This window comes from Lithobates pipiens, unplaced genomic scaffold (genome assembly GCF_037356315.1).
Source record: "Lithobates pipiens isolate NorthernLeopardFrog02 unplaced genomic scaffold, aLitPip1_a1.2 Scaffold_10, whole genome shotgun sequence".
In the NCBI taxonomy this organism is placed as follows: Eukaryota; Metazoa; Chordata; class Amphibia; order Anura; family Ranidae; genus Lithobates; species Lithobates pipiens.
Window position 1 is genome coordinate 33,785,667 of NW_027507686.1, and position 13,634 is coordinate 33,799,300.

At 43.4% G+C, this 13,634-nt stretch overlaps 1 protein-coding gene across 2 annotated transcripts in view; it reads left to right on the forward strand.

Annotated features, from left to right (window-relative positions):
• Positions 1-13,634, forward strand: part of IL34 (interleukin 34) — a 43,654-nt gene that overhangs the window by 23,407 nt on the left and 6,613 nt on the right. For both annotated transcript variants that reach the window (XM_077453476.1, XM_077453485.1), the window contains exons 2-5: positions 354-459; positions 2,499-2,599; positions 6,040-6,117; positions 8,593-8,763. In XM_077453476.1, the coding sequence (XP_077309602.1) occupies positions 432-459; positions 2,499-2,599; positions 6,040-6,117; positions 8,593-8,763 (378 nt within the window). In that variant the 5' untranslated portion in view covers positions 354-431. The remainder of the gene's footprint in view (positions 1-353; positions 460-2,498; positions 2,600-6,039; positions 6,118-8,592; positions 8,764-13,634) is intronic.

Consider the following 13,634-nt stretch of genomic DNA (forward strand, 5'->3'; position numbering starts at 1 on the left):
ACCCTGCCCCCATTGACTGACCCCATCCACTGCTCTACTGACCCCATCCACTGCTCTACTGACACTATCCACTGCTCTACTGACAGCGTCGATGTTTTAATAAATTTTAAAATGTTTGTTTACATTTATTTATAAGAGTGTGTGTGTATGTATGAATATATATATATATATATATATATATATATATATATATATATACACACATGCATGAGTGTTTGTGCTTTTTGGGTGCACACCCTGCCCATACCTATGACTCCAGATAACACATATTACAATATTTTAAATATTTTTAGATCTTAACCTCTAAAATATTTCACCTTGACAATACTATTCCTTTTTTATACTTATTTCAGAGAGAAGAAATCAACTCAACAAATTGGCCCTTTGTAATAGCTCCTCGGTGGTCCCACAGACACAAGACTGGTACCGCCATGGAGGCACGACTTCTTTTCCTTCTGTGTAAGTACAACATGTACCAAAGTGCCAGGAGCCATCATCTGCCTTTTGTTCTCAGAGAATAGGTGCAGGAACTCCTCCCTTCTGAGTCATCCTTCGTCTCCACCCCCTACCCACCTCTGAGCACCGTCCCTTGGTTCCCTACCCATCTCCCTATACTGCCCCTTTTAGAGAATACAGAACCAAGTATAATTTTCTGCTACTAATTAATTTGTATAGAACTTGATTGACCCCACCCCAGCAACAATAGACCCCACCCCAGCAACAACAGACCCCACCCCAACAACAATGGACCCCCTAGCAACAATGGATCCCCCACACAAAAATAGATCCCCCAGCAATGATAGACCCCCTAGCAACAATGGATTCCCCATGCAACAATAGTTCCCCCAGCAACAAAGTACCACCCCAGCAACTGTAGACCCCCAGCAACAACAACAGAACTCCCAGCGGCCAGCATCAATAGACCCTCCAGCAGCCAGCAATAATAGACCTCTCCCTCAACGGTATATTCCTCCCAGCAACAATTGACCCCCTGGCAACATAAGACCCGCTGCCAACAACAATAGACCCCCACACAAAATTAGATCCCTACCAGTGACAATAGATCCCCAAGCAGACAGCATCACTAGACCCTCCAGCACACCCCGGCACTTTTTGCCATAAAATACATTCAGTGCTGGAGGTGCCGGCACTGCGTTCCCCCACGCTCCCGCTGAAAAAAAGCCCTCTATCTATCTATCTATCTATCTATCTATCTATCTATCTATCTATCTATCTATCTTTCTTCCATTCTACATCCATACATTTTTCATCCATCCTCCATCTATCCATCAATCAATCCAGTTATCATCCATCCTCCAACTATCTATTATATATCATCCATCCAGATTCATCATACATCCATTCACCCATCCATCCCTTCCTCCCTTTCTTACTCCATCCATATTCCCCCTCCATTCATCCATACATCCTTCTACATCCACCCAGCTATACATCTATCAATTAATTTATTTATGCATCAATCCAATTAACAACCATCCATTGACCCACCCATCCATCTGCCCATCTATCATCCATCCATCCATCCGCTCATTCATTCATCCATCAATGCATGCAACCCCAATCCATTTTTCATCCTTCCATCTATTCATCCATCTATCCATTTTTCAACAATCCATCCACTCCCCCATCCATTAGCCCATCTATCATCCATCCATTCATCAATCCTTCCACCCATTCATCCATCATCTATCCATTATCATTCTCCATCCACCTATCTATGTATCAACAATCTATATATCGTCCCATCCATCTGACCATCTATTATCTATCCATCCATCCTCCCATTTATTTATCATCCATCCATGGGCCATCTATCCATCCATCCATTTATCATCCACCCATCCATTTTTCATCATTCTCCATCCACTCATGCATCCACCTATCTATTCATCCATCGATCTACTGTATGTATCAACAGTTTATCTACCCATCCATCTATTTGCCCATCAATCATCCATCTATTTGCCCATCAATCATCCATCCACCCATTCATTTATCATCCATCCATCTTCCATCCATCCATGCCCTTTATGAGGGACCAAACCTGTCATGGATTTTGATAGCACTCTTAAATACAGTGGTTTTGTCCCTCTTACAAAATGAGGCATCAGCGCTCTCTATCATTCCGCTGGCCAACATGGCGCCTCTTTATTGGCTGGTTGGATAGTGGAATGGCATTTGGTGGGGCAGTGGGAGAGGTTGGATGCTCTGGTTGCAGAGTCATGCTTGTTTGGCACAGGTGGGCCATACCTGAAGATACACAGAGACCCCGCTTTGTAGCACTGATGTCACTGTGCAGTTTTGAATTGTATGACAGGTTCACATTAAAGCAGATACTCCACCAGCTACACAAGTCCACAATGTTTCCAGTCCTTCTAAATATATTTCTGTTCAATAAATGAAGATGTTTTTGGTAGTAACATTATTGACCATAATGGTGACTGTCTTCTGATGGGGGGTTGGGTTGTGTTTTGTAGGTGTTCTGGCCTTGGGCAGAGCCGCCGTGATTCTCAATGACTGTCAGATCATACAGACGTTACACGGAAAGTTGCTCTATGATAACCGGGTCACATACATGGTAAGTATCATCTCATGATCTCTGACTAACCCCCATCTGTCCAGATGCTGAGCGGCCCAACAAGATTTTATATTAATATTTACAGACAAACTGCCAAAATGTTATAAACTGTTCCATCTATGGAGAGACTCGGCTCCTCATCCATGAGCAGGATGTGCTGGAGGGACAATACTGCAACTAACACTCTGGGATGGGCTGATATATCATTCAGGGGCTGAGGCCAGTTATTTCCCCAACAAGAAGAGTTACACTCACCGTCCACTATATTACGCACACCTTGCTAGTCCCGGGTTGGACCCCCTTTTGCCTTCATTCTTCGTGGCATAGATTCAACAAGGTGTTGGAAACATTCCTCAGAGATTTCGGTCCATAGAGACATGATAGCATCACACAGTTGCTGCAGATTTGTCGGCTGCACATCCATGATGCCAATCTTCCACCACATCCCAAAGATGCTCTATTGGATTGAGATCTGGTGAGTGTGGAGGCCATTAGATGAGATCTGGTGAGTGTGGCGACCATTGGAGTACAGAGACCTCATTGTCCAGTGCTGAGATGATCGGATCTTTGTGACATGGGGCATTATCCTGCTGGAAGGAGCCATCAGAAGATGGGTACACTGTAGTCATAAAGGGATAGATATGGTCAGCACAAGACTCAGGGAGGCCGTGGGGTTTAAACGATGCTCAATTGGTACTAAGGGGCCCAAAGTGTGGCAAGAAAATATCCCCCACACCATTACACCACCAGCCTGAACCGGTGATACAAGGCAGGATGGATCCATGCTTTCATGTTGTTTACACCAAATTCTGCCCCGACCATCTGAATGTTGCAGGTGAAATCGAGACTCATCAGCCCAGGCAACGTTTTTCCAATCTTCTGTTGTCCAATTTTGGTGAGCCTGTGCGAATTGTAGTCTCAGTTTCCTGTTCTTAGCTGACAGGAGTGGCACCCGGTGTGGCCTTCTGCTTCTGTAGCCCATCTGCTTCAGGGTTCGATGTGTTGTGCATTCAGAGATGGTATTCTGCATACCTTGGTTGTAACGAGTGGTTATTTGTGTTACTGTTGCCTTTCTACCATCTCAAACCTCTGCCCATTCTCCTCTGACCTTTACAAGGCATTTTCCTCCACACAACTGCCGTTCACTGGATATTTTCTCTTTTTCGGACCATTCTCTGTAAACCCGAGAGATGGCTGTGTGTGAAAATCCCAGTAGATCAGCAGTTTTTGAAATACTCAGACCAGTCTGTCCAACAACCATGCCACGTTCAGTCACTTAAATCCCCTTTCTTCCCCATTTTGATGTTCGGTTTGAACTTCATCAAGTTGTCTTCACCACATCTAGATGCCCAAATGCATTGAGTTGCTGCCATGTGATTGGCTGATTAGTAATTTGTGTTACCAAGCAATTGAACAGGTGTACCTAATATAGTAGACGTGTATATGAGTGAGTGTATATTACTTATGAATACTGAGAACCACAAAATAATTCAGGGGCTGGTGCCCTTTATTTCCCCACAGGAAGAGTTATATTACTTATGAATGCTGAGACCCCCCAATATGTGTGTTTATTAAATGTAAAGAAGAACTCCGGGCACAGAACTAATCATAGCCATGTATGGGATCACAAGAAAATGTTTGTGTGCATCTTCCACTGCCCAGTTTTCTTTCTGTGCCCTCCCAATGGGCTCCATGGTGCCATCCTCACATGATCACTCTTTACCTGCCTGTGAGGAGCACCACACTAGAAGTGGCCCCAGATCTTTCGGCTCATATTGTCCAGTGTTTTTTAGCTGGATACTGACTTCTTCTATGGAGATGGAGCTGCTTGGGAAAAATGTTCTTTACAAAAAAAATGTTTTCATTCTTTATTGACATTTTTTATATTTAGAGTTGTTAATTATTTAATTTTGGGACATATTTATAAAGGAGTTAGACTGTCATTCACCAAACATTCTCTGCAAATGAATCTTCCCAGCCCATGTGTTTTATAAGACAGTGGTTGATTCCCTGACAGAGAATGTCACATTCACCGCTTAATAGCTCCTATGTATTTATGTTTTTTTCCCCTTTTCTATCATTATTTGATGACTATCACTTTAATTTTTTTTGTTTTATTTTGCTGTTTTTTTTTTTAAAACAACAAGCATCAGTTTTTAGCATAAAAATGGGTCCATGATAAGGCTGACTTGCGCCCATGCGTTCCAGTTTTCACACATTTTTTTTCTATTTCTTGGGCAGCACAGTAGCTAAGTGGTTAGCACTTCTGTCTAGCAGCACTAAGCTCATCGGTTTGAATCCCAACCATGGCACTACCTGCCTAGGAGAAAACAGAGAGAGCGCACTGCTCATAGGATAACCCATGAGATCCTCAGCTTCTGTATGAAGCTGGCTGCCCTGCCTGGTCCACAGTGTTAAAAGAAAGATGGCGGCACTTCCAGCATGTACAAATCTGTATCTTTATTGTACATCCATTAAAACAGAGACATGCACTTGCATCCCATGAAAGATCAGCAGATGTGTTTCACACTCCTGTGCTTAATCATTGCATTGTTTAAGCACAGGAGTGTGAAACGCATCTGCTGATCTTTCATGGGTTGCATGTGCGTGTCATGTCTATGTTTTTAATGGATTTACAGAAGAGATACACATTTTTACATGCTGGAAGTGCTGCCATCTCTGTTCTTTTACTACCTGCCTGGAGCTTGCAAGTTCTCCCTGTGTCTGTGTGGGTTTCCTCCAACACTCCAAAGATATGCTGGTAGGTTAACTGGCTCCTGTATAAATTGGCCCTAGTATGTGTATGTATGAATGTGACTAAGGCGCCTTTCACACTGGGGCGGTGCGGGCGTCTGCGGTAAAGCGCCGCTATTTTTAGCGGCACTTTACCATCATTTTAGCGGCGGTCTGCGGCCGCTAGCGGGGTGGTTTTAACCCCTGTTAGTGGTCGAAAAAGGGTTAAAACCGCCTGCAAAGCGCCGCTGCAGCAGCGCTTTGCCGGCAGTATAGCCACGCTGCCCCATTGATTTCAATGGGTAGACGCGGTTTAGGAGCGGTGATTACACCACTCCTTTCACCACTCCAAAGATGCATCTAGCAGGACTTTTTCACCGTCCTGCTAGCGCACCGCTCCAGTGTGAAAGCCCTCCAGCTTTCACACTGGAGTGAAAACTGCCCCAGTGTGAAAGGGGCCTTAGGGACCTTAGATTGTAAGCTCCTTGAGGACAGGGTTTGATGTGAATGTACAACATACTGTAAAGCGCTGCGTACATTGACAGAGCTATATATAAGTACCTGCAATAAATATATAGGTGCAGTGACATACTTTGGCTGCAATGCATTACACCAAAATGGTGACATATAGCTCCAATGTTTGATGAGACAGTTCTTCTGAACAGATACAGAAAGATGTAACTAACGGAATGTTTTCTCCCTGGCAGCGGGAATATTTTCCTATTGACTACAAGCTTTATGTAAAGTATGAAGAGGTTCTCCGATGTCAAAACATCACCACATTGGTATGCTGAGCCTGGATATGTACTGTGCATGCTGCAAAACTTTTATTGTCATTATGTGCAATGCTGACCCTGCTCTGTTCCACTACACCCTGCTCTTTCCACCATACTTCTCTATGCCCTGCTTTTCTCCATCCCACTCGACTCTTCCCTTCTCAGCCCCTCTCCATCCTGCTCTGCTCCTCCCTACTCTTCTACAATTGACTCTGCTCTACTGCCCTCTGCCCTCTGCCCTTGCTCTTCTCCACCCTGCTTTTTTTTTGCTCTGCTCTTCTCTGCTCCACTCTCCTCTTGTCACCCTCCTCTGCACTGCTCTTCTCTACCCTGCTCCTCTCCGCACTGCCCTGCTCTACTCTGCTCTCCACCTGTTTTTCTCTGGTCTGCCCTGCTCCATTCTGTTCTTTTCCACTTCTCCCTGCTCCTCTCTACTCTGCTCTTCTCCACTCTGCTCTTCTTTTCTCTACCCTGCTCCACTCCATCCTGCTTCTCTCCACTCTGTCTTGCTCTTCTTTTCTCCACCTGTTTTTCTCTGCTCTGCCCTGCTCCTCTGTGCCCTTTTCCACTTCTACACGCTTTTCTCTACTCTGCTCTTCTTTTCTCTACCCTGCTCCACTCCATCCTGCTTCTCTCCACTCCGTCTTGCTCTGCTTTTCTCCACCTGTTTTTCTCTGCTCTGCCCTGCTCCTCTCTGCCCTTTTCCACTTCTACCCGCTTTTCTCTACTCTGCTCTTCTTTTCTCTACCCTGATCCACTCCATCCTGCTTCTCTCCACTCTGCCTTGCTCTACTCTGCTCTCCCCTGCTCCTCTCTGCTCTTTTCCACTCCTCTCTACTCTTCTCTACTCTGTATGTACCCTAGATGTCAGATTTATATACCAGCTAATGGACAGATTGTACCATCATTCTGAAATTAGGAATCCCACAACTATAATAACACAATAGCCATGTAACCTGTAATATAACCATATACTGTAAGTCATAATATAACCTTGTAAACCATAACAGCAATATAGTGTAAACATAATGTAACCATATAACCTTTTAAATTATATTAAAACCATGTAAAGTATAATATAACCCTATAAACCATAATACAACCTTCTAAACCATAGTAGTCACATGAACCATAATAAAAACTATATAAACCATTACAGACATACCCCACTTTTAAGTACACAATGGGGTTTATTTACTAAAGCTGGAAAGTGCAAAATCAGGCTCACTTCTGCATAGAAACCAATGAGCGTATATAACCTTATAAACCAGTATATGACCTTTTTAAACATAATAACCATATAAACTTTAATAACCATTTATACTAATATAAACATAAAAACCATAGCAAACATAAACTGTAACATAACCACATAAGCCATAATATAACCTTCTAGCCACTTCCACCATATAGCATTATAAACCGTAATATAACCTTATAAATCACGATAACCATTTAAACAGATATAACTTTATAAACCATAGTATTTGTATTAAACGTAATATAGTCATATAAATAATAATAACATTTGAAAACGTAATAACTTTATAAACCATAGTAATCATCTAAACTGTAATATAACCATATACATCATAATAGCTATATAATCTGTAACACTTCCCTATAGATCCATACCTGGAAAAAGAGAGGAAACGCTGTTTCTGTTCACTGACACCAGATATTCCTGCCAGGATCATTCTTTATGGATCCCCTCTTATCATAGTTTATATTTTACACTCCATTTATAGAAATACAAACAGTTGTAAAATGATTATTCAGAGAATGGGGATGACAAGGGGTGCCAGGCAGCTTTTTTTATACATGGGCTGGAAATAAGAACTGTCCGTTGTGCCTACAGCCACAAATCTGTCAAGCTGACCTGATGATGGCATTTCTTCTTATTTAATCCTGACCTCCAGCCTTCCCTTCAGACTTGCACAGTTGTATAGACTCCTCTCCTGTACTGAGATTGCTTACTCTGATTTCACTGCACACTGCGAGCTTCTCACAATGTGCATTTGAAGCCCCAGCAAGTCAGATACAGCCTGCTCTTCAGTTTAAAGTACATCTAAAGCCATACCTTTTTTTTTTCAATGCATGAAGTATGTAATATGAGGACCCACTGTCAGGGCTGTATTGCTGTCTGTGTCCCCATCACTGAGACAGAAAGTGATGAGAAAACCCAAAACATTACAAGCATCACCAAAACAGAAATAGAAGGTATATCTTCTAGTGGGGACACCTGTCAGCTGTCTAAGAGAGGATTTCCCTCACTTTGGGGAGAATTCCTCTCACTTCCGCTTGTTTCTAGAAAACAGGAAGTGTAGGGATATTTCCCTGAATAGACAGATGGCAGGAAAAAACTGACAGGGGTCTTAACCCATCCCTACACTATCTACAAGGAAAGGGTTGGCTGTATATACAGTCGGATTGTGTCTGGATTTGTTCTTCTAAGCAGTAACTAGAGATGTCTGTTTGCTGCAGATCAATAAAGGGATCACAGTGAAGGAATTGCGCTATCTGTGGGGGATCGTCAATGAGAATATCCTGCAGACAATACAGAGGGCACTGCCGCTGCGACACCCGACTCGCCCGTACATCACTGAACTCCAGAATATATTTGGAGCCTTGCTGCGAGGCACAAACGAGGAGCAGGTAATGTGAATATTGGGCTTCAACCAGAAACAATGTACGTAAAATACAAGAATGGTCAGCTCTGATGGTTTGCTCTAGTGATCAGCTGAAATGGTCAGCTCTGAAGGTCTACTCTAGTAGTCAGCTCTAAAGGCCTGTACACACGATCAGACTTTCCGATGGGAAATGTTTGATGACAGGCTGTTGGCGGTAAGTCCAACCGTGTGTGCGCTTCATCGGACAATTGTTGTCGGACTTTCCGCCAACAAATGTTGGCTAGCATGTTCTCAAATTTTCCGCGGACAAATGTGTGTTTTCAGACTTTCCGCTTGTGTGTACTCAAGTCCGTTGGACAAAAGTGAGAAGTACAAACACGCATGCTCGGAAGCAGAACCGGTCGATCTTGTAAATTAGCGTTCTTAACTGCTTAAGGACCGCCTCCTGCACATATACGTCGGCAGAATGGCACAGCTGGACACAATCACGTACCTGTACGCAGCTCTTTAAGTGCTCAGCCGTGGGTTGGGAGCGCGCCACCGGTGGTGCGCTCCCGACCCAGTCCTGAGCTCCGTGACCGTGGCCGCGGGACTAGCGGACCCAATCGCTGCTGGTGTCCCACGATCGGGTCACAGAGTTAAAGAACGAGGAGAGGTCTGTGTAAACAAACCTCTCCCCGTGCTTCCTACTGAGCCTGTCACTGATCGTCTATTCTCTGTTATAGGGAAAGACGATCAGTGACGTCACATGCCAGGCCATGCCCCCTGCAATAAAAAAAACGAACGTCACACATAACCCCTACACTGCCCCCTAGTGGTTAACTCTTTCACTGCCAGTGTCATTTACACAGGAATCAGTGCATTTAAATAGCACTGATTGCTGTATAAATGACAATGGTCCCAAAAATGTCCGATGTGTTCACCATAATGTCGCAGTCACAATAAAAATTGCTGATCGCCGCCATTACTAGTAAAAAAAAAAAAAAATATTAATAAAAATACTATAAAACTATCCCCTATTTTGTAAACGCTATAACTTTTGCACAAACCAATCAATAATCGTTAATTTTACCAAAAATATGTAGAAGAATACATATCGGCCTAAACTGAGGAAAAAAATGTTTTTTTATATATTTTTTGGGGATATTTATTATAGCAATAAGCAAAAAATATTGAATTTTTTTCAAAATTGTCGCTCTATGTTTGTTTATAGCGCAAAAAATAAAAACCGCAGAGGTGATCAAATACCACCAAAATAAAGCTCTATTTGTGGGAAAAAAAAAGAGACACCAATTTTGTTTGGAAGCCACGTCGCACGACCGCGCAATTGTCAGTTAAAACGTCGCAGTGCAGAATCGCAAAAAGGGGCTTAGTCCTTTGGCTGCAAATTGGTCCGGGGCTTAAGTGGTTAATGGAGAATTAACATTCGCAACGTGAGAAATTATGAAATATCCAAATGCAGCGCACAATTCTCTTCTTCTTTAATTGGATAATAATGAAGCTGCTTTGCTGGTGATACTGATGGAGTTATTGCAAACTAATTTTCAAAGGTTTTTTTTTTTTATCTAGTGATATCAATTATTATTATGCTTTTTTTTTATTATTTAGGTTGGTGTCTCTTGTTAATTTTACATTGTATTTTTTTAAATGTAACTGCCTACTCCCAAACTGTCATTTGAAGTAAAACACATAGCCAAGTATTATTCTACACATTTTTTTTATTGTTCATTAAAAAAAAATAATAATAATTTGACATGCTACCTGCCAATAGAACTTAACCAAAAAGTGCATTTTATGCATCCAGAAATATACCAAATCAAATCAGTATTCAACCCCAAAAAAATGTCAAAGCAATAACTCCAAGGCCAATAATAAATAACACGTCATCTTCTCCGATTCAGCAACTGGTTCGTGGTTACGTTCGTGATTGTTGGCCAACAATTGTGTGCCTTGTGTATGCAAGACAAGTTTGGGCCAACGCCCTTCGGACAAGAGTCCAAGGTTTTGTTGGCCAACAATCTGATCATGTGTATGAGGCTTAAAGCGGAGGTCCACCCTAAAATGGACCTTCCGCTCATCGGATTCCTCCCCCCCTCCGGCGCCACAATTGGCACCTTTCAGGGGGGAGGGGGGTGCAGTTACCTGGATAATCCAGGTAACTGCACCCACTTCCGGGCTAGCTCTCTGCGGAAAGGGGCGTACATTACGCCCCTTTCCGCAAGTGCCCGCCCCCTTCCGCAAGTGCCCCGCTGCCTGCTGGGAAACACACAGATCCCAGAGGCAGCGGGGACCGTCCTCATTGCGCAGCGCGGCTCGCGCATGCACAGTAGGGAACCGGGAAATTAAGCCGAAAGGCTCCATTTCCTGATTCCCATACCCAAGATGGCGGCGGCAGCACTCGAGTGTCGATCTAGAGATCGGCTTCGGGTGCCGACATCGCGGGCGCGCTGGACAGGTAAGTGTCAATATTTTAAAAGTCAGCAGCTGCAGTATTTGTAGCTGCTGACTTTAAAAAAAAAAAAAAAAACGCGGAGTCCCGGCGGACTCCCGCTTTAAGGCTTCATCTACACTAGCAACTCTTAAACTTGAGGTTTGGTGTTTTTTTTTCTGCCAAAGTTCCTAAACTCAACTCCATAAAAGCCTTTGGGGGTTAATTAGCAGTTGCCCTCTGTAAGTGCAGTAAATGAGGTAAGACTTCACTTTGCAAAGAGTACCCAATCACGAGCAAGGAAAATTTTAAAAAATGAATTTTTTCTTGAACATGATTGGATGATGGATGTCAGCAGAACTTCTGCTCATTTACTAAGCTCTGGAGCAAGTGCACTTGCAAAATGCAACTGCACCTTGCAAAGTTCACAGTCTATTTGCCTTTAGTAAATCAACCCCAATGCTGCAGAGACAGACCTTTACAAATCACCAAAGGCAGGGTCAGGCAGCCTTTGCCACTCCAGCTGTTGGCGAATTAAAAGTCCCATGAGTTAAGCCTTATTTTAAGCTTACCTGTAGGTACAACTTTAAAAACTGAGTGTACTACCACTTTAAGGCTTTTTCCTCTTAGAAAGGAATATTAGGGAATATTACATTCACCCTGCTAATGGAAACAAGCTGACCTCTCACACATATTACAATCATTATGAGGATCATCTGTGATTTCTGTGCAAATGCTAAAGCTTTGCCACAACTATTAAAAAAAAAAAAATGATCCCATATGTTCTTGAAGACACACAAATAAATGAAATGGCACGTTTCTATAAGTACACAATGTACTAAAAATATATTTTGTTGGCGTTCGTTCTGTGGACAGACAAATCCAGTTCTATGTAATTCATAACAAAAAGTTAATAGATTTTTTTGTCAGAAAGATATTTAACCCCTTTGTTGGCCACCAACTTTTTTTAAAAGTAGAACTATTGGCAAAACATTTTTTTTTTTCATTTTGGATAGAGTAAGGGCAAGTTATAACCCCTGTCAATTTTTTTTTTTTTGTTTTGCGTGATCTGTGTCCCATTGCAGAGATTTTCCTTCACTTCCTGTCCTATAGCCAAACAGGAAGTGAAAGGAAATCCCTGCAAATTAGGGGAATTCCTTGGGGACCCCCCAGGTCACCAGAACTAATGGGCCCATTGGAAGATTTCCCCTCCATTACTTTTCTGGGGACAACCCAAAATGTGGGATTTTCTTTTACTTTCACTTTCAATGATAATGGTACGCAGGGCAAATAGAGAGTATGAATCTCCCTAACGGGGGGGGGGGGGGGGGGGCAGACAGCAATAAAAAAAAACGGACAGGGGTTTTTTTTTCCCCCTCTCTACTCTATCCAAAACTAAAAAATGTTTTGCCTTTAGTTATACTTAAAGAGGAAGTAAACCCTGATGGGTTTATTTCCTCTTTGGTTCCCTGCAAAGGTAAAGCATAATAGACTACTATGCATCGCATCGCATAGTAGTCCATTATGTGTCACTTACCTGACACAGGAGCCAGCGAAGTCACCGCTGTCCCCTGTAGTACGGAGCATCCATCTTCTTGGTGGGTCTCGCTGCTCCGGCGCTGTCATTCGTAGGAGCCGCGATGACGTCACTCCCGCGCATGCGTACTGGAGCCGCTACTCGCGGCATATCGCCATTAACTGCAGCGCAATCAGTGCGCCTGCGCACCGCTGTCTACGGCGCATGCGCCGTAGACAGCGGTGCCTGTCTTTCGGCAAATATCTCCTAAACCTTGTAGGTTTAGGAGATATTTCTTGGCCCTACAGGTAAGCCTTAAAGGGGTTGCAAAGGTAAATGTTTTTTCACCTAAGGTGAAAAAACATCTGACAGTGCCTGCACCCCCAGCTGCCCCCCGTTTTACTTACCTCACCCCTCAAAAGTCCCACACTCATCCCCCGACGTCCTTTCCACCGTTCAGCCTGGCCGCTGATTGGCTGGAGTGGATGGATGGAAAGCAGCGCAGCCATTGGCTCACGCTGCTGTCAATCACATCCACTGACACGGAGCGTCGGGGGGTGGAGCCGTGTGATACAGCCAGCGGCTATAGCCGCTGGCTGTATCACGGGAGCGTGCCCGCAGATGCTTCTCACCATGCGAGGGAGCTCGCATGAACGTGAGAAGCACCTGCGGGAGGAAGCAGAGACAGCCGCCGAGGGACCCCAGAAGAGCAGGTTCGGGGCCACTCTGTGCACAACGAGCTGCACAGTGGAGGTAAGTATAACATGTTTGTTATTTTTTTTAAATAAAAAAATTCACTTTACAATCCCTTTAATCTAGGCTTACCTGTAGGTCAAAGTGGTTTGTAAGGGTTTACAACCACTTTAATACATTGGATTCTATGGTGGTTAACAAGGAGTTAAATCTCAGAAGGACCCATTGATGCTCCATGATTAAAGCTGTTCAGTTTGCA